Source organism: Macaca thibetana, chromosome 11 (genome assembly GCF_024542745.1).
Source record: "Macaca thibetana thibetana isolate TM-01 chromosome 11, ASM2454274v1, whole genome shotgun sequence".
NCBI lineage: Eukaryota > Metazoa > Chordata > Mammalia > Primates > Cercopithecidae > Macaca > Macaca thibetana.
The window spans coordinates 51,722,552-51,743,148 of record NC_065588.1 but is presented as its reverse complement, the minus strand read 5'-3'; the positions used below and the strand labels follow the sequence as shown (position 1 = coordinate 51,743,148).

At 33.7% G+C, this 20,597-nt stretch overlaps 3 protein-coding genes across 37 annotated transcripts in view; all 3 read right to left on the bottom strand.

Annotated features, from left to right (window-relative positions):
• BLOC1S1 (biogenesis of lysosomal organelles complex 1 subunit 1) overlaps positions 1-20,597 on the bottom strand; it is a 1,086,347-nt gene that overhangs the window by 261,854 nt on the left and 803,896 nt on the right. The window contains exon 1 of one of the 34 annotated variants that reach the window (XM_050749001.1): positions 11,705-11,708. The exons of the other annotated variants lie outside the window; for them this stretch is intronic. The gene's annotated coding sequence lies outside the window, so the exon portion shown is untranslated. Of the gene's footprint in view, positions 1-11,704; positions 11,709-20,597 lie in introns of those variants that run through there. 34 annotated transcript variants of the gene reach the window in all.
• TMT1B (thiol methyltransferase 1B) overlaps positions 1-20,597 on the bottom strand; it is a 686,675-nt gene that overhangs the window by 228,917 nt on the left and 437,161 nt on the right. The gene's annotated exons all lie outside the window — the stretch shown is intronic.
• Positions 13,646-14,587, bottom strand: LOC126931609 (olfactory receptor 6C76). The gene has a single exon (XM_050750001.1). The coding sequence runs from the start codon at positions 14,585-14,587 to the stop codon at positions 13,646-13,648; it is 942 nt and encodes a 313-aa protein (XP_050605958.1).

The following is a 20,597-nucleotide window of genomic DNA, read 5'->3' as shown; positions in this document are numbered from 1 at the left end:
CTTAATCTAATCCCCTATAATACAATTTTGCAAAGTCTCTACCATATATGAAAATCAGTATGGATAAAAGTTACTATGTATACAGAGACATTGTAAAATCAGTTCATATTGTGTTAATCACAGGATAATTTATTTACATTTGAAAAACAGAAGAAATCACATAGGTCAGATATATTATTTATTCTGTCTACAGACAATGTCCTGTAAGACCATCACTACATGGATGACCTTCAAAAACAGTTTCATTAAGAACCACTGTTTCAATGCATTCCAGCTTTGTAATGTTTGTCTCTGGGATTTTTAAATAAGTGTATTTAAAAGCAACATCTCAAACTGACTGTGAATGCTTTAAAAGTACACAAAATTAGGGTTGGAGGGCTGGCCAGAAGTATTGCTTTAGGTTAAATAACAAAGAGATATGGAAGTCCTAGCCTCCATGTAAATTTTTATCAATAAGATTTTATTGTTTCTTTTGTGTATGTTATGCTTCCTTCATTAGATTCATTGTCAAGTATTTGTGTAGTTCTATGTTGCTTTCAATTTTATATAATATAGAGGTAGATAATATTTACATATTATTTATACATAGCATAGTTTTGATATAATGATATTAGAAATTCATTTAATTTTACAGATTACCATTGCTCCATCAACATTGTTAAACTTAGTTATATAATTAAAATTGTCTATAGAATATGTTGAATGTTTTATGTACACTTGGTAGATTTTTTAATGACTATTCACGGCCCCTCCATTTAAGAGAAATTTATTTCTTGACCTGTAGACTTCCTTTGAAGTAAAAATATAGCAGCAACAGCTTAGGTTATGCTGCAGTAGTGAAAATTTCGGTAAAGTTGTCACCTGAGATAATCTGAAAGGTAAATAAGATACCAAAAGTGTCTGTGGCTTTATGAATGGGAATTTGGAATTAATCTGTTTGCTATGACCTATAATAAAGAAACTGATAAATGAATTGGCCTATTTGGTGTTTGGTGTGGATGGGAATAGAGAAAATCCACAAACAAATGGGAATTAGAGTTGAAGATGCAACCACATCTCATCTCCCCTAAGTTAGAAATACAGTTTAGTCATTCTTTGAGGTATATGAAAACCATTTCGCAGCAAGAACCTGCCAGTGATGTTGCTACCATATCATTTGTTTCAACATCTGAAACTATTAACTCAATATCTTAACATTAAGTATGTAATTTCTGTTGGGTGTAGGACTTTTTCAGAAGGACATAGCTCTGCCTTAAAAATCTCTTAAGTTTAAAGTATCTGTAAGTAAGTGTAAATAAGTACTTAAAAATAATAGTGAGTAAGACTATTGACATCATACAAGAAAGAATCTAGCATGTTAAAAGAGGATCATGTTTTTAAGTAGTTAGCCTGGGTAGGAGAGATTGAATGTAAATCAGTTTTCTGCTCCCACAGTCTATAGACCAAAAAAAAAAAAAAAAAAAAAAAAAAAAAAAAAAAAAAAAAAAAGAAAAAGAAAAAAGAAGGCTGAGAAATAAACTTAGTCCCAAGGAAGTTTTATTTTTTTAATGTTCTTTAAAACTTCTTTAGAACATTTTTGGATATGGCAAAGTAAAATAATAGAAAAGCAGAGACCTCTTCGATTGTGACTCAAGAGCCACGAAATAAAAGTGGCTGGGTCTTATTCTCAAGAAACATAACTGGGAGCCAGTTAAGAGGGTTTCCAGAGCTACAGAGTGAGGGGCCCCTGCATTGCTTATCAAGTTCTGTTTTAGACTTGATATTGACAGTGTTTGCTGTGTATTCCCAATTCCTATCCTTTCTGAATGATAGTGTTTTTTATATTGTTTTTTCCCTGTTTCTCTAGTAATTGTAAGGTGTGTACATTAGACAAATCAACTGTCTGAATTTAGAGAAGGCAGTTGTGACTCTAAAGTATAGAAATTGTCATCGCATCCTGGAAGTTGAGCACAATGGCTGACTTCATGTGGCCTTTGGCCTGTCTCCCTGAGAGAGGGGTAAATATGTCTTGCACGCAGCAAAGAGGGAAGTGAATATTTGTGATCGACAGAGTCAAATGCGGTAGAATGTCTCATCATTCTTAAATATTCACTGTTCTTCCCTGTGAGAATTCAATTTCCTCAAATCATTGTCATTAGCTTTTGTAATGTGACTTCACTGTATCCAAGAATCACCAGGTGGTTTTGCCCATACTGTCTCCACTCTGTGATGGAAAGGGCATGTCCGAGATAAGGGTTTCTTTTACACCTGGGCCCTAGGAGGAAAAATATATGGAGAAGAGTACAACCAACATGTAAAATAAGTGTAAATAAGCTTTTAATAATTTATAAAATTTATTTTAATTTTAAATATTTTTACACTTCTCCAGATATTATACTTAATATGATAATCAATATTCATTTTGATTTACCAACATATGAATCCTTATTTCTTCAATTCCTCAGTTCTTCCTTCATCTTTTAATTCTCATCTCTTTTCTTGTGGTTCAGTTGATAAAGAATTCTCTTGGATTTTGCTGATCTGAAGTGCTTCATTTAATTTTACTTCTCTTTTATTTTTTTCAATAAATCTGTTGAACTTATTTCTCCTATCTAACTTAAATTGTATACCTTCTAACCAAAATCTCTTCAGACTCCTCATTTTTTCCAAGTCCCTAGTAAATGCCATTGTACTCTGTATTTCCATTAGCTCAATGTTTTAATATCCCACATATTGGTAAAATTATGCCATATTTTTCTTTCTGTGCTTGGGTTATTTCACTTAGCCTAATGTCCTCCAGGTTTACCTACGTTGTTACAAATGACAGCATTTTCAAATTCTTTTTCAAGGATAATTAGCATTTCACTGTGTGTGTATATATATGTATATATATACACACACTATATATACACACACATATATACATACACATATATATATATACTATATATATATACAGTCTATTGCTCCTAGGCTACAAACCTGTGTAGCATGCTACTGTATGGCAATTATGACACAGTGGTGTTTGTGTGTGTGTGTGTGTGTGTGTGTATATATATATATATATATATATATACACACACCATGTTTTCTTTATCTAATCATTTGTTGATAGACACTTATGTTGATTCCATATTTTGGCTATTGTGAATAATGCTACAATGAACATTTGAATTACAAAATATTTGGGAGATTTTTTTTTTTTTGATACTCTGTGAGTATGCTATATCAGTTTAAACTTTCACCCATTCACTTTTTTTTTTTTTTTTTTTTGAGACGGAGTCTCGCTCTGTCGCCCAGGCTGGAGTGCAGTGGATCTCAGCTCACTGCAAGCTCCGCCTCCCGGGTTCACGCCATTCTCCTGCCTCAGCCTCCCGAGTAGCTGGGATTACAGGCGCCCGCCACGTCGCCCGGCTAGTTTTTTTGTATTTTGTAGTAGAGACGGGGTTTCACCGTGTTAGCCAGGATGGTCTCGATCTCCTGACCTCGTGATCCGCCCGTCTCGGCCTCCCAAAGTGCTGGGATTACAGGCTTGAGCCACCGCGCCCGGCCTACCCATTCACTTTAACATTCATTGGTAAATCTTATGTGGAGCAATGATTATGGTGGTGTGCTAATGGTGATTTATCATTTTCCTCATTCTTTCTACATTTATTAATGGAAATTCTTCTGTGAGAAGAGCTTGCCACTTCTTCCTAATTGATTATTTACTTACTTGCTTATGTTAATATAGACTCATCAATATTAATTTTATTCTGGGGATTATAATCCAATCCAATCAAGATGTTTAACTCTGGGAGCATTTTTAGGTGGAGTGCTGTGACCTTTCAATATGCTGTCATCTTTTGGAATTTTTAGACCTTCCTTATTTTCTGAAACCAAAAGTTGCTTCAGACTTACCTTGAATTCTATCTACCTCATTCCTAAAATATACCAGTTTTACAAGGAGAAGTAATTCCATTTATTAGAAAATGATATTGAAAACCCAATACTTGAGTGCTAGGTGGGTCCATTGCCACTGAGGTGTCACTGCTTTTTCCCTTTCAAGGTAGTTAGAGACAGGAGGTATATATATTTAATATATATAGTCATACACTGCTTAACAAAGGAGATACACTGAGAAATGCTTCATTAGGTGGTTTTGCTGTTGTGCACACATCATGGAGTATACTTACACAAACTTAGATGGTATAGGCTACTTCACAGCTAGGCTACATGGCATAGCCTATTGCTTCTAGGCTACAAACCTGTATAGCATGCTACTGTATGGTAATTATAACACAGTGGTGTTTGTGTATCTAAACACAGAAAAAGTATCGTGAAAATACGGTATAAAAGATAAATATGGTACACCTGTATAGGGCATTTACCATGAATGGAGCTTGCAGGATTGGAAGTCATCCTGAGTGAGTCAGTGAGTGGGTGGTGAGTGAATGTGAAGGCCTAGGACTTTACTGTACACTACTGTAGACTTTATAAATGCCTCCACTTAGGGCACAGCACATTTATTTTACTTTTTTTCGTTCCTCAATAATCAATTAAGCTTAACTTACTGTAACTTTTTAACCATATAACTTTTTAATTTTTTAAAACTTTTTGACTCTCTTGTAATAACACTTAGCTTAAAACACATACACAATGTATAGATGTACAAAAATATTGTCTTTATATCATGATTCTATGAGCTTTTTTCTATTTTAAAAATTTTTATCTTTTTTTTACTTTTTAAGTTTTTTTGTTAAAAACTCAGACACAAACACACACCTTAGCCTGGGTGTACACAGGGTCAGAATGATCAGTTTCACTGTTTTCCAGCTCCGTATCTTGTCCCAGTGGGAGGTTTTCAGGAGCAAAAACATGCCTAGGAGTTGTCGTCTCTTAGGGTAACAATGCCTTCTTCTGAAATACCTTCTGAAGGATCTGCCTGAGGCTGCTTTGTAATTAACTTTTTTTAATAAATAGAAAGAGTATATTCTAAAATAACAATAAAATTATAATATAGTAAATGCATAAACCAGTGACATAGCCGATTATTATTATTTTAAAATACTATGTACTATAGATAATCATATGTGCTACACTTTTATAAGACTGGCAGCAAAATAGGTTTGTTTACACCAGCAACACCACAAACAAACGAGTAATGTGTTGTGCTATGACATTATGACAGTTATGATGTCAACAGGTGATAGGAATTTTTCTGTTCCATTAAAATTGTATGGGACCGCTGTCATATATGTGGTCCATTGCTGACTGTATCATCGTTGTGTAGCACATGATTGTGTACTAATTCATGCGTAAAGACACATCTATATTTGTTCCCATATTTACGGATTATAAATTAAAACAGGTGAAACAAATCAAGAGTCCATCATGATACCTCTGACTACAATCACAGAATTTATTGTAATTATTATCTTTCTTTAATTGTAACTTCTTTCTTCAACATAGAAATACTGACTTCTATTATGACAATATATCTAAATATTTATTTAAATCTTGTACAACAATTAGTTTCATAATTCTTAACCCATGTTACAAGTCTACAAACTACATTGCTTACAGTTATTGTTGTAAAAAATAAATCTGCTCAAACTCTGTTTTCCAATTCATTATTGTTGAATGAATCATTTGTTGTTGTTGTTGCTGAGTAATATGTCAATATATGTATGTACCACAGTTTGTTTATCCATTCCTCAGTTGAAGAACATATATATTGTTTCAATTTTGCTGATTATAAATAAAGCTGCCTTAAAAATTCACATACATGTTTCTGAGGGTATCAAGAGCCCTGCTGAGCTGGAGAGAGAGTTGAGCTGCTGGATATTGGAGTGGTTGGTGAAAGCAACCAGCCTAAATGGAAAGTAACAGTCAAGTTTGAAATCAATTACTGCATTAGTATAGGAAAGGCTAAAATCAGAGGAAGTGTGGACTCCTGCCTGTTCCATTTTCTACCATGAAAGGACACAGCATTGAGTGTCAGGTAGAATAACACAGACATGGGGGTCCCCTTACTACCATGGGATCACCCAACAAAAATCTCTTGCAGTTGTATGGAGGCAAGGGGCCATGGGAAGGAGAGAGTGTCAGGGCTAGGAATGTAAAAGTGCTGAGTACTGGATCCGAGTGGAGAAAAGTGTCTTCAAGTTTTCCCAAGAAGGAGGCCTGCAAGTGGAGGCACCTGGGCTAGAATTAAAGATAAATGTAACAGCATATTTGGCCTGGATGATCTGAGTCCTTTACTATCATTTCCTTCAGAGACTATGATGCATGAACAGTGTACCATCTGATATGGGAAGGGCAGCTTGCTCCTGTGAACCCTGCTAGGGAAAGCCTTTGTAATTTCCTATAGTAGAGGCCAATAAATCACACATTGTTTTTTGTACAGCATCAAGATCAAGAGCCAGACTCCTGAGAATTAACATAAGTTTTCATTTCTTTTGGATGGGAGTAGAATTGCTAGTTCATATGATATGTGTAAATTTAACTTTCTGTGAGTTTCCCAAATGGCTTCCCAAGTGGTTGTACCGTTTTGTATTCTCACTAGAAAAGTATGAGACTCCCAGTAGCTCTATATCTTTGTAAACATTTGATATTGCCAGTAATTTTGTTGTGAATATTCAAATAGATATGCAGGTTTTATTTGCGTTTCACTAATAATTCATGATGTAGAGCATCTTTTCATATACATATTTGCAATCTATAAATCCTCTATGATGAAATTTCTATGCAAATATTATGCACAGGTTTTATTGTGTTGCTCTTTTTTTATTCTAAGGGTAGAGTGTTCTTTACACATTCTAGAGACAAGTGTGCTCTCGGGAGTGTGATTTGAAAACATTTACTCCCAGTCTTTAATCATTTCATTCTTAACAGTGTTGTTTTAAGAACTTTAAAACAATGAATAAAACGAATTTCAACTTACCAGACTTTCTTGTGGATTATGACTTTGGTCAAGCACAAAATCTTCTTGAAAAACCAAGGTCATTCAGATTGTTTCCTATGTTTTCTTCTAGGGTATTACAGTTTTACATTTTACCTTTGGCTCTCTATTTTACTTAGGAGTCACATTTTACATAAGGCATGGGGTAAATGTTGAGATTTATTTCTTTACATATGGAGATACAATTGTTATAGAACTATTCATTAAAAAATCCTTCCTGGTTAAATTGCCTTTGTATGTTTGTTAGACATTACTTCATGTATGTCTATTCTTTTTAAATTGATATATGCCTTTTTTTTTTTTTTACTAGTACTGCACTATCTTGGTTATTGCAGCTTTATAGCAGATTTTGAAATGAAGTATTGTGAGTACTCATATTTTATTCTTTTTCAAAATTGTTTTGACTAACATATTTCTGTTGCCTTTAGACATCAAATTTAGGTTTAAGATTTAATAACTATAAATATACTAAGATTTTGGTTGGGATCACAAGAATCTATAGATTAAGATAGGAACAATTGGCATATTAAAATAGTCTTCTATTCAGAAACATAGTATATCTCTTCATTTTTCAAAGGCCATATGATTTTGTTCATCAATGGTTGTGTTTTTAAGCCCATGCATTCCACACAAATTTTCTTAGATTTATACCTAAGTATTTCATTTTTGAGGACAGTAAATGGTACTGTTTATTTTGGGTTTCAACTACTTATTGCTACTATAAATATACACATTTAGTTTTATAAATTAACTTTCTGTCTTACAAAATTGCTAATTTCATTTATTAGAAATGAATGTTTCTAGAAAATGTTTGAAGATTCTGCCTTTCCAGCAGGTAAGTTTCCACCTTAGAAATACTCTCATTGAATTTGGACTATCAAAAAAAGGAGAAGCCAGTGTTATTTGGCAGCAGTTTCTGGCAGCAAGTAAGAGTCAACAGTGACTCAATATGCGATTTGCCCAGTGGCTTCTGGGCACCCTGAGAATTGTGAGCCTCATTGCTGAAGATACCCATGATCATTGAACTTGGGTAAGACCTTGGGGTAAGATCAATGCTCATGGCTATTTGCTGTCTTTATAACATAATCTCATTGGTGCAGAGATCAATAAGATGACGTGAGAAACATGTGAAGGTAGAATAAATGAACTTTAATGAAAATTTGAAGTAAGAAAAGGAAAAGAAGTAGTAAGAGATGAACCCTGGGCTTATGGTTTGGCAAATTAGGTAACTCCACAAATAAATGATCAGAAGGAAAGCAAGTTTGACTGGAGGAAAAAGACAAATCTTTCAGTTTTTGATACTTGATTTTTATGAGCAGTCAGATATCCACAGAGAAATGTAGCTGGGGCACAGGCAAAAAAACAAAAATAGACAAATGGAACTTAATTCAACCCCCTAAAAAATTCTGCACAGCAAAGAGATAATCAACAGAGCGAAAAGACAACCTGCAGAATGGGAGAAAATATTTGCAAACTATGCGTCTGACAAAGGACAAATATCCAGATTTTATAAGGAACTCAAAACAACTCAATGATAACAACAACAATACATGTAATTCCATTAAAAGTGGAAAAGGACATGAATAGGTATTTTTCAAAAGAAGCCATATGAATGGCCAACAGGTATGTGAAAAAATGCTTAACATTACTAATCATCAGAGAAATGCAAATTAAAACTGCAATGAGATATCATCTTATACCAGTGAGAATGGCTATTACTAAGATGATAAAAAATAACATGTGCTGGCAAGGATGTAGAGAAAAGAGAACTCTTACAAAGACTGATGGGAATGTAAATTAGTACAGCCTCTATGGAAAATCCTATTAAGATCTCTCAAAGAACAAAAATAGAACTACCCTTTGACCCAGCAATACCCTACTAGTGAAGAGGAAAGAAAGAAAAGAACTCATTGAAATGGAAAGAAGGAAAATAAATCATTAATAATTCAAATAAATCATTAAAAACATTAATCACTTAAATCATTAATTATTTAAATGTCATTAAAGAAATTATTTAAATAAATAATTAAATAAAAAAGATACCTGCCTGTACTCATATGCTCATCGCAGTGCTATTCACAAAAGCAGAGGTATAAAATTAAACAAAACCACAATGAGATACCATCTCATACCAGTTAGAATGGTGATCATTAAAAAGTCAGGAAACAACTGGTGCTGGAGAGGATGTGGAGAAATAGGAACACTTTTACACTGTTGGTGGGATTGTAAACTGGTTCAACCATTGTGGAAAACAGTATGGCGATTCCTCCAGGATCTAGAACTAGAAATACCATATGACCCAGCCATCCCATTACTGGGTATATACCCAAAGGATTATAAATCATGCTGCTATAAAGACACATGCACACGTATGTTTATTGTGGCACTATTCACAATAGCAAAGACTTGGAATCAACCCAAATGTCCATCAGTGACAGACTGAATTAAGAAAATGTGGCACATATTATGGAAAACAGTATGGCGATTCCTCAAGGATCTAGAACTAGATGTACCATATGACCCAGCCATCCCATTACTGGGGATATACCCAAAGGATTATAAATCATGCTGCTATAAAGACACATGCACACGTATGTTTATTGCGGCACTATTCACAATAGCAAAGACTTGGAATCAACCCAAATGTCCATCAGTGACAGACTGGATTAAGCAAATGTGGCACATATACACCATGGAATACTATGCAGCCATAAAAAAGGATGAGTTTGTGTCCTTTGTAGGGACATGGATGCAGCTGGAAACCATCATTCTCAGCAAACTATCACAAGAACAGAAAACCAAACACTGCATGTTCTCACTCATAGGTGGGAACTGAACAATGAGATCACTTGGACTCGGGAAGGGGAACATCACACACCGGGGCCTATTATGGGGAGGGGAGAAGGGAGAGGGATGGCATTGGGAGTTATACCTGTTGTAAATGACGAGTTGATGGGTGCTGACAAGTTGATGGGTGCAGCACACCAACATGGCACAAGTATACATATGTAAGAAACCTGCATGGTGTGCACATGCACCCTAGAACTTAAAATATGATAAAAAAAATAAAAAAATAAAATTAAACAAGATAGATGGAACTGGAGGCCATTACTTAAGTGAAACAAGTCAGAGAGAGAAAGACAAGTACTGCATGTTCTCACTTATAGGTAGGAACCAAATAATGTGCAAACATGCATGTAGAGTGTAGAATAATAGACAATGGTGACTTGGAAGGCTGAGGAGGTGGGAGGGGTAGATGATGAGAAGTTACTTAGTGGGTACAATGTATATTATTTGAGTGATACCCTAAGAGCCCTGACTTCACCATTACACAATCTACACACGTAACAAAATTACACTTATGCCCTATAAACTTATACAAACAAAAAAAAGAATAAAATAAAATAAAAGTCCATGGAATATTTGCATTGGCAGTTCTAGATATGCTATATAGAAGGGACAGCTTGTAGGGCAATCTCCATAAATGATATTATGACTAAGATAATGTCATTTTATGTGATATTGTTTAGCAAGGATGGAGTTTTGTTGTTATTGTTGTTTTAGAGAGTAGGCTTATTTGAGGTTATTTTGGGGTTAAGATCCAGAAGAAAAAAAAAGACTTTGGTTATGATATCCACTATCCAAGCCACTTCTTCATGATGAAAATTAGAAAATCAGATAGTTAGGCCTTGGGCATATGATAAAAGTAGGTTAGACTTAAATTTAAAAGCCATTGTCTCAGAATATAGTATTAAACTCTGAGACACAATTTTAAAAGGCAGGGCGTACACAGAATGACAATAAACATACTGTCAATGGCTTAGTTACAGAAGACAAATACGCAATGGGTAAACTGGGGAAAGAATGTCGTAAACAAAATGAGTAGAAATGTGCAGTTTTTTTAAATCCAGGGTTGAAGAATGCATGAAAAAAGGGAGATTATATAGTAAAATAATAACAAATATCTATCAAGTTCCTGAAACAAACAGTTTAAATGACTTAATTTACTCTCAACGAATTTTAAAAATTCTGTGAGTGATGGAGTGTTAACCCAATTTGACAGTTAATAAAGCCAAGTAACTGAGAGGTTAAACTTGCTGCACATCAGTTAAGGAGAGTTAGCTACTTCGTTAATACAAAATAAATCCTCCAAATCAGAATTTAGCAGTATTAAAGTGCAATCCAGTAAGAAAAACATTTGGTTTGGGTTGTGTGGACATCACAGGTGCTTTCGTGGAGAGGAATGATTTGTCATGTATTTTCACATCTAGTTAAAAAAAGCAAGCAAACACAATGAAAAATGAACGATGATAATTATTTCCTACATCATCTTACTGTCCAAAGAATCTTAGCTGCTCTAGTATGCAGATGCCAAGAATGTGGCTTTCTACATAGGGAACATGAAAACTCCAGCCACTAGTAACCATTTTTAGGTTATAATGTTTAGTTACACATAAAGCATAATGGAAATGAACATTATGCTTTCTATATTTAACTCTCTTTTGACTGTAATTGGTAGGAATCCAAGATAAAATATGACACTTGGACAAGGCATAAGGTCAATCCTTTACTATCATAAATTTACTCAGGGGATGCCAGTTTTTGAAGAGTTTTGAATGCATTATCATTTGCCCCTTACCTTGTAAGTATCTGTATCTACAGGTAGCCATGCTTTCGACACAGCCAAATTGACCAAATAGATTTGGCTGATTTAGGTTTGAATGGCATTTTGTTTACTCAAGAATTATTTTTCCCTTACTTTCAAGCAAGAATAACTACCAGCCCCCAACTCCACCTCTCAAAGAACAATGTGACCCAGGTAGGCCATGTAAATAACAGTAACTACAATAACAATGACAATAATAATATAATTAACATTACTAAGCACTTTAAGGATGGCCAGCAGTCTCAAGCTTGCAAACCACAGAGTCAGACTTACAAACCCAAACAGCCTAACTCTACCATGCATACACTAACCAACACACTATGGCTGAGAATCATATAACTGATCCTCTTGGATCAAAGAAATGTCGATGACTAACACCTACTCAAAGATGGGTCAATCAACTCTCTTCAACTGACACTTCTGTTGGAGTTGGTCCTAGGGAGTCTGTTTTCATTGTTTCATGAATTGAAAAGAATAAATGGGAGAGTGCAAAGTCTATTTATAATGTGACAAAAGAGTATCTGTAGTAAGGAAGAAGAAAATAAACATAAACAATAAAGATATGACATATAAAAACAGGAAGACACAGAGGCATACAAAGGTGAGATTGAGCAAGATGGTGTCATGGCACATGTGAATCCTTTTTTCTGACTCCTGAGCTAAACAGAATAATTCAGAACTTTTAAGTCTTCCTAAGATTATCAATCCAATAAATCTTTTTTTTTTTTTTTTTTTTTTTTTTTTTTTTTGCTGAAACATGTTTTATTTTGATATTTATTTGGCAACTAATATAATCACACATAATACAGTGGGCAAATTGTATCAAAACTAGTCTGAAACAACTGATAAAGGACAGAAAACAATACCATAAGCTACTATATTGCATGGTTATTGAGTTGTAAATAACAATCTTGGATAAAAATCCTCAGAGAGCATTATTCCCAAGCCAGATGTTGCTAGTTCTCTGTAGAAATGTTTTATAGAAATGTGGCTAAATGCTATCACCCTTTTCTTAAGTAATAACTATAATTAGAAAATTTCTACACTCAGGAAATTATCCTTAATGACACAGTTTGTTATATTAATTGATTTTGTTATTTAAGCATTCACAATAAATTGATCTAAAAACAAAAGAAAAACTAATAAAGGTTATTCTAATTCATAATTTGCTGTCATAATGACAAACATGTAATTTATTTTTTGTATTTTATATAGGATATAAGTTAACCATAAGTTCAATATTATCACGATAAAAATTAATTCCCCTATTTAAATTATTAAATTCTTAGAGTTTGTTCATATACCAGTTATTACTATATCCCATAAGTTTCATTTAAGTTTCATTTTAAAGAAAAAAAAACTGAAAGAGTGAATATATTAGTCACTCTTCATATAGTCACATATATGAATGTACACACATATATAGTATATTATAAATATGTACTATTTATAATATATAAAGATATTATACACAAATATAATATCTTTAGAATATATGTATATATGTGTGCATATTCATATATGTGAATTATGAACATGCAATGTGTACATGTATGTATATTCATATATGCAAATATATGAATATATGAATATATGAATTTATACACATATATACACAAACATTGACACAGAAACAAACACACATGTATATCTGACTACATACATGTGCATGTACATTCATATATTCACCTATGTGACTTAACATAGATGATACATTATCATATTCTGTTGAAATAAGCTTGGCAGTGATAAATATAATTACAATTGTATAATTTTAAGTATATAGATTAATATAGGAAATGGCTTTAGTTCCTTCTTTGAGTTGTACCATAGGAATGTGCATCAGATCATTTAATAATGACTTTTCTATATAAATTCATATAAGGACTTGTAAGAACATTAAATACATTAGTATTTAATTTAACATTAAATAAAATAGTAGAAACAGTTGTGTTTCTGAAAAGATATACAAATAAAAAGATAGAAAGGAACTAAAACTGAAATCTTTATTCGTTCTTTGGTAAAAAATATGTGTGTATTTCATTAATAAATTGCATTCAAATCAATGCTTTTTTGTGGAAAATCTTCCTCAGAACATCCTTAAATGCTTGTTTCACCTGCTGGTTTCTTAGAGTGTAAATAAATGGATTCAGCATAGGAGCGACAGAGGTATTGAGTATAGCTACTCCTTTTGTCAAAGCAACTCCTTCCTTTGCTGATGTTTTCACATACATGAAGATGCAGCTTCCATAAGAGATAGAGACAACAATCATATGTGAGGAGCAGGTTGAAAAGGCTTTTTTTCTTTGCTGTACTGAGGGGATTCTCAGAATAGTTCTGATGATGTAAGTATAGGACAAAACTACTAATATCAAAGTGGATATAAGAGTAAACAGAGCTAAAATAAAGCTCATGAGCTCTAGAGTACTTGTGTCTGTGCAAGAGATTTGCAGCAAAGGAGCAGAGTCACAGGTAAAGTGGTCAATGATATTGGAGTCACAGAAATCCAGCTGTAAGCCCATGGCCAGCGGTGGAAAAATTACCAAGAAACCAGCCAGCCAAGAGCTGATTATAAGCTGATAACAGATCCTGTCACTCATGATGGTTGTATAATGCAGAGGCTTACATATAGCCACAAAGCGATCATAGGACATAGAGGCTAGGAGGAAAAACTCCGTTGAACCAAGAAAGATAAAGAAAAATAGCTGAGCTGCACAAGCATTATAAGATATGGATTTGTCCCCTGTTAGAATGCTGATCAGAAATCTAGGATTACAGACAGAAGTAAATGAAATTTCCAAGAAGGAGAAATTCCTGAGGAAGAAATACATGGGAGTCTTCAGATGGGAATCCAGCAGGGTAAGGGAGATGATAGTTAGATTTCCAGTAACACTCAGTACATATGTAAGAAATAGAGAGGAGAAAATCACAACCTGTAGTTGTGGATGATCTGTCAGACCCAGGAGGATGAAATCTGTCACTGATGTTCTATTTTTCATTTCTGATGATTGATTCCTGTCAGAGATTACTGATAAAATCAACATCAAAAACAACAAAACAATGAGTCCAAAGACAAGTATAAATATTTGCACATTTTTCTTTTCAAATACTATTGAATTGTGACTAGAAGCACGTGGGACTTATAAAATAGTGTATGTATACACATTTATAGTTCTCATTTTCCATAATTCTGCTTTTAAAGATATATCTTCCGTATTTAATATCAGTCTCTGCTACATGTTTATTCTGTCTCCATAGTTTACATTTATTTTGGGGAAATTTATTAATAAAACATAAACTTTTCTAATGCTTTACTATTTAGCTAAAATGTCGGGGGCATTATGCTTTGCTTACTGTATCTTTTATAGGAATAAAAATTCTGACTGATGATGTAAATCAGTGATCAACCCAATTTTTTGGTGAAAATTCTAAATATCTTTTTTAGGATGTAGACATTACTACCTCTGTTAATTTATCTTTTACTCCTTTACTTGTAAAACAAAATAATAATTCAGTGAGTAAGTCATCCTAAAGTGTTTTGAACATTTAAACAATGGCTTTATATAGATAGTATCCAATATTTTTTTCAATCCATCACACATCCTATTTTCAGGTAATACAGGAGCCTCCGAAACCCCTATCTTTATACTTGATTTTATACTCTCTTTAAGCCTTTTCATTAAAATCCAATTAATGTAGTGTTTTTCAGCTGAATGTTTCAAAATTTCTAGTAAAATGTTTTAAATGTAGTCAGGCACCCAAGACCATGTTCAGAAAATATTTTAATGAAGTACACAACTACTTCATATATGTAAATCAGATATAAAATGCACAAATACTTCACATATGTTGTCTACTAACTGTCTTGGACACCCGCATCTGTAATATGCACCAGCTCTTTCTAAGTGTAAATGTATAAATATTAAGAAAATCATGCTGTGTTCCACCTATTTAATTGCTAGAAATTACCATTTAAAAGATTTTTATATCTCCATTAATTTATTGAACTATTAAATATGCATATACATAAGAGACAGAAAGGGAAATAAATATATCTTAGGAGATTAATCAATGCTACAGAATAGAATGAATGGAAGCTAAATCACAAAAAATAAATTCAGAATACTTACGTATTATGAAAATTTGGATGGTGAGAGTTAAATACTGAACACAAAATAATGTGCTCAATTCTCTTAAATCAAAAGTCATGTAGTGGGTCAATTTTACATGAAGAAATAGCTGTTTTTTTCTCTCCTCCTACAAAGTTACAGATTTCTTCAAAAAGATCTTCGTGTTTCATCTTAAAACATTCAGTAAAATAGTCTCCTCATGTTTCCACCCAACATTGTCCAAAATCTGGAAGCCTGAAATATTCCACCAACCATTTTAACAATAAATCCTTAAAAGTTTTGCTGACATAAATGAAAAAACTTACAGAATTATTTATGATAGGCTATTCTGCTACTTCACAGAGGGCCATTTCTATTAATTTTCCCTAGGAAAAAAGTAAACAATACCTTTAATATGTCTCCTTTACATAATTTCAGAAATATGCTTTAAGGCAGACAAATGCTTAATGACATTTGGGATAAACAATAATAGGGCCCTAGTGAATCCATGTACAAGATCGACTCCAGCAATCAGATTTTAATTGGTTGATTTTGGGACCTGTGTCCCAGGAGAAGACTGAGAAAATTATCAAGCAGGATGTCAGCCGTGTGTCTGGGGAGGAGTGAGGTCTAGCAAAAATAAACCAACAACATGCAATGTTCATTGTCATGTATCATCCTTAAGGCTACGGGAAAAAGCGATTTAAAATATGACGGGAAAAAGCAATTTAAAATATGACAAGCAAAATAAGCCAGGGGTCTATGAAAGAAAAAGTATCTGGTATAATAATCTTTGAAACAATGTTGAAATCACTGAAGAATAATATACACTCTCACTGGTGAAACTTACACAGGGAGTGTAACTCCTTTCATCAATTGAGCTGACTAACTAGTATTTATCTAAAATTAGAAGCAACTCAAATTTCATCTATACATTTCTGTATTATTTTCCACATATATATAACACAACAAATTCTTTTAATACTTTATGCAAAATATATTTTTACATATGAGCACAATAAATTGAGATCCTTCTCAATGCAGTAATTCAATACAGTGCTAAAAATACGATTAAAAATAGTAACTTCTTCTTTTTTAAAAGAAATAGTTACATGTTTTTTAAGAGAGGAGGTCTCACTATGTTGCCCAAGCTGAAGTACAGTGGCTATTCATAGGCAGGATTGCAGCCTTGAACTCCTGACCTCAAATGAACTTCCTGCCTCAAGCTCCTGAGTAGCTGGAGCTGCAGGTGTGCACCATTGTTCCTGGCTTGAAAAACAGTATCTTCTTGTTGAATATGTTATAGAAGTGGAAACCAGGATATTTAAATTACATTTGCATAAACAGTAATGGTACTTCAGTAATAAAAACTCAGTCATTGACTTATTAAAGACTTTATCACAACTGTAGAGACAAATATAATTTAAGAAAAAAATCACAACATGAATCTTTTTATTTGAAGAAGATGCCTTCATGTGATGTTAACATATATTCAAATGTTTATGTGCAGAGCTAACCACTGTTACCAATTTGATGTATACTACTCCACATACATTTTAATTGTGGACACCTGCTGTTATCAGTCCATTTTCATACTGCTATGAAGAAATACCTGAGACTGCATAATTTATAAGGAAAAAGAGGTTTAACAGACTCACAGTTCCACATGGCGGGGGAGGCCTCAGAATCATGGCAGAAGGTGAAGGAGGAGCAAAGGATATCTTACATGGTGGCAGGCAAGAGAGTGTGTGCAGGGGAACTGCCCTTTATAAAATCATCAGATCTGATGAGATGCATTCACTATCATGGGCATGGGAAAAACCTGCCTCCATGATTCAATTACCTCCCACCAGGTCCCTCCCATGACCCACGGGGATTATGGGAACTACAATTCAAGATGAGATTTGGGTGAGGACACAGCCAAACGATATCACCTGTCTTTGACACTTAGTAATATATTTTTAAGCATTCATACCTAAATAGAAAATCTTCCATTTTTCTCTAAGCAATAGTTAACTATTTAATATTAGCTTAAACATTTACAACATCCATTTTAATGACTAAATACGGTTTCATTGTATGGATATGCCATAATGAATAAAATTATTCTTTGCTGAACATACCAATCTTTGAATATATCCCTTATTATAAATGATATGAGAATGCATAGACACACAAATGCATCTTGGCATTATTGTTCTATTATCTCTTGATTGTAAGTTTTCTCAAATGAGTTACTGAGTCACAACTTTGCACACTTAAAATGTTCATAAATATTTCCATGTTTCCCTAGAGAACTGTTTGTTTGCATTACATGTATCTATAAAGAATGATTATTTTAATATAAATTCAAAATATAAAAGATTAATACCTTTAATCCTTCCTAGTGTAACAGAGAACAAAACAGGGATTATGTGCCTATTTCTGGGATATTGATTCTATTTTGATAATGTCTTACTGATCTCAGAATGTTTATTGTGATTTTTATCCTTCAATTTGATACCTGGTAGTATAAGTATTTCCCTTCTTCCCTATTATTTATCAATATCTTGGTAAGTTTTCCATTTTTTAAAATTGTTAAATATGTTTCTAAGAAATAAGTATGATGGTTTTTATTTGTATTATGCAAATAGACACATATAAAAAAGATGGGCCGGGCACAGCAGCTCACACCTGTAATTCCAGCACTTTGGGAGGCCGAGGCAGGTGGATTACCTGAGGTCAGGAGTTCAGGACCAGCCTGGCCAACACGGTGAAACCCCGTCTCTACTAAAAAATACAAAAATTAGCCAGGTATGGTGGTGGATGCCTGTAGTCCCAGCTAATAGGGAGGCTGAGACAGGAGAATTGCTTGAACCCAGGAGGCAGAGGTTGCAGTGAGCTGAGATCATGCCATTGCATTCCAGCCTGGGTGACAAGAGCGAAACTCTATCTCAAAAAGAAAAAAAAAAAAAAAAGATGTACTGTCCATTTTAAATATTTGATCAAAATACATTGTTTTTAATTTTACAATAGAGCATAGTATCTCCTAGAAGATTTAGAATGAATGTCCTGTTTCTTGATTCTAGAAAAATTTTACACATAAGTATAAAACATTAAGGTACTATTTTTTCAGAACTTCAGCACTGATTTAAAATCATGAAATACTTGCATAATTTTCATATTATTAAGAAAATATTGAATGATTTCAGTTTGTTAGACATGGTCAAGTTTAAGACATTTCTTGACTGGTAAGCCTATACTCAAAAGAAGGCCATTATGTTAGGAAATACAATAGAATTTATAAGGAAAAGTACACAGGGAAAGAAAGAAATCGGTATAGAGGTAAATCTACTACACAGTAAAGTAGACGTAAGTTTGCTGTGAGTTTCACTGGAATTACTGTTTTATATTTGGTGGTGGCCTTGCTGCAGTGGAAACTTTTAAAAAGATCTATAGTTTACTGTGATGTGCACTTTTGCCTTTGTACCAGAGTAAATTGTGATTATAATCCTTTCTTTCTATTTTCTTTTCAATATACATTTATAATAAGTACATCTAATTTTCTGTTTGATGCTCAGTGATTAAAATGTTGGACTATAAAAGTCAAGTCCTTAGTATTCCATTTGGTATCTTTTTGTAGTCCATATCAAGAACACAACAAATCCCTCATCCACATAAGTGATAATGTGTGAGTAAATGGAGAACAGTCAGCCAAGCTTCACATGTTACACTCAAATTCCGAGAGTTATTGGTAATTTCCTTATCTAAATAAGTAATAATTTACTTGAAATAATAGGTAAAAACTCATTATGTCACCTCATAATATTAAATATATGTGTTTTTTATCATCCTCAATTGTCAATCCCTTAATAAGAACCTAAAATAGCCCATCTTCATGAATGTCGTGGGATCTAAGTCATTACTTAGTATGAGTTAATGTGTTCAATATAAATATGTGTGTCTGCACCTATCAGAAAAAAAGTAGAGACATTAGAGAAAAGACAGTTGTATTAGTCAGGCCTCTCTAGAGAAACAGAACCAATAGGATGGATGGATGAGTAGATAGATAGATAGATAGGTAGATAGACAGATGACAGATAGAAAAATAGATAGATTTATTTATTTATTATAAGAAATGTGTTCACACATTCTTGCTAAAAAGTTCTAAGAGCTACAGTTGATGAGCTGGAGACCCAGGAGAGCTAATGGTATACTTCCAGTCCAAGTCCAAAGGCCTGAGAACAAGGAAAACTAATGCATCTGGAAGAGTCTGAGGCAGAAAAACAAACAAACAAGCAATGTTCCAGCTCAAAGGAAGCCACGTAGTAAGAGTCCCTCTTACTTGCAAGAAGGTCAGCCTTTTTAATCAACTCAGGTATTCAACTGATGAATGAGGCCCATCACATTAGGAAGGGCAATCTACTTTCTTTAGTCTACTGATTCAAATGCTGATCTTACCCTGCGTGTGTCTGTGAGGGTGTTTTTCATTAATTTTTTATCTGTAAGAAACACTGCCACAGACACACTCAGAATAATGTTTGGCAAGATGTCTTGGCACTCCATGGACCAGTCAAGTTGACACACAAAATTATCCATCACAATGGTGGAAATAGGAAGTGCCAGGAATTCATCTTTTCATTTAGACAAGAATTGTACTGGCAGAAAATGTCTGAAGTGGCTACTTTGGAAATCTGGAGTCTATTTGATTGCTTGTAGTTTCTAGTGGAAAGATTGTCTGATAAATGTGGCTAATATTGGTTGATTTTAGCCTTTAGTGTAGTAGCAGCTACCCACTCATCACTCCAAGGTGGAGCTGTAGGGATAAAAATCCACATTACTGGTGTGGTTTTCTGGATCCAGGATTGGAATTAAGGAGTTTGTCCTCCGAATACTGGGATTCTGTCTTCTGATTGCTGCT

Excerpts from the sequence above, each read along its gene's own strand:
- LOC126931609 (XM_050750001.1), bottom strand. The coding sequence starts at position 14,587 with ATGAAAAATAGAACATCAGTGACAGATTTCATCCTCCTGGGTCTGACA.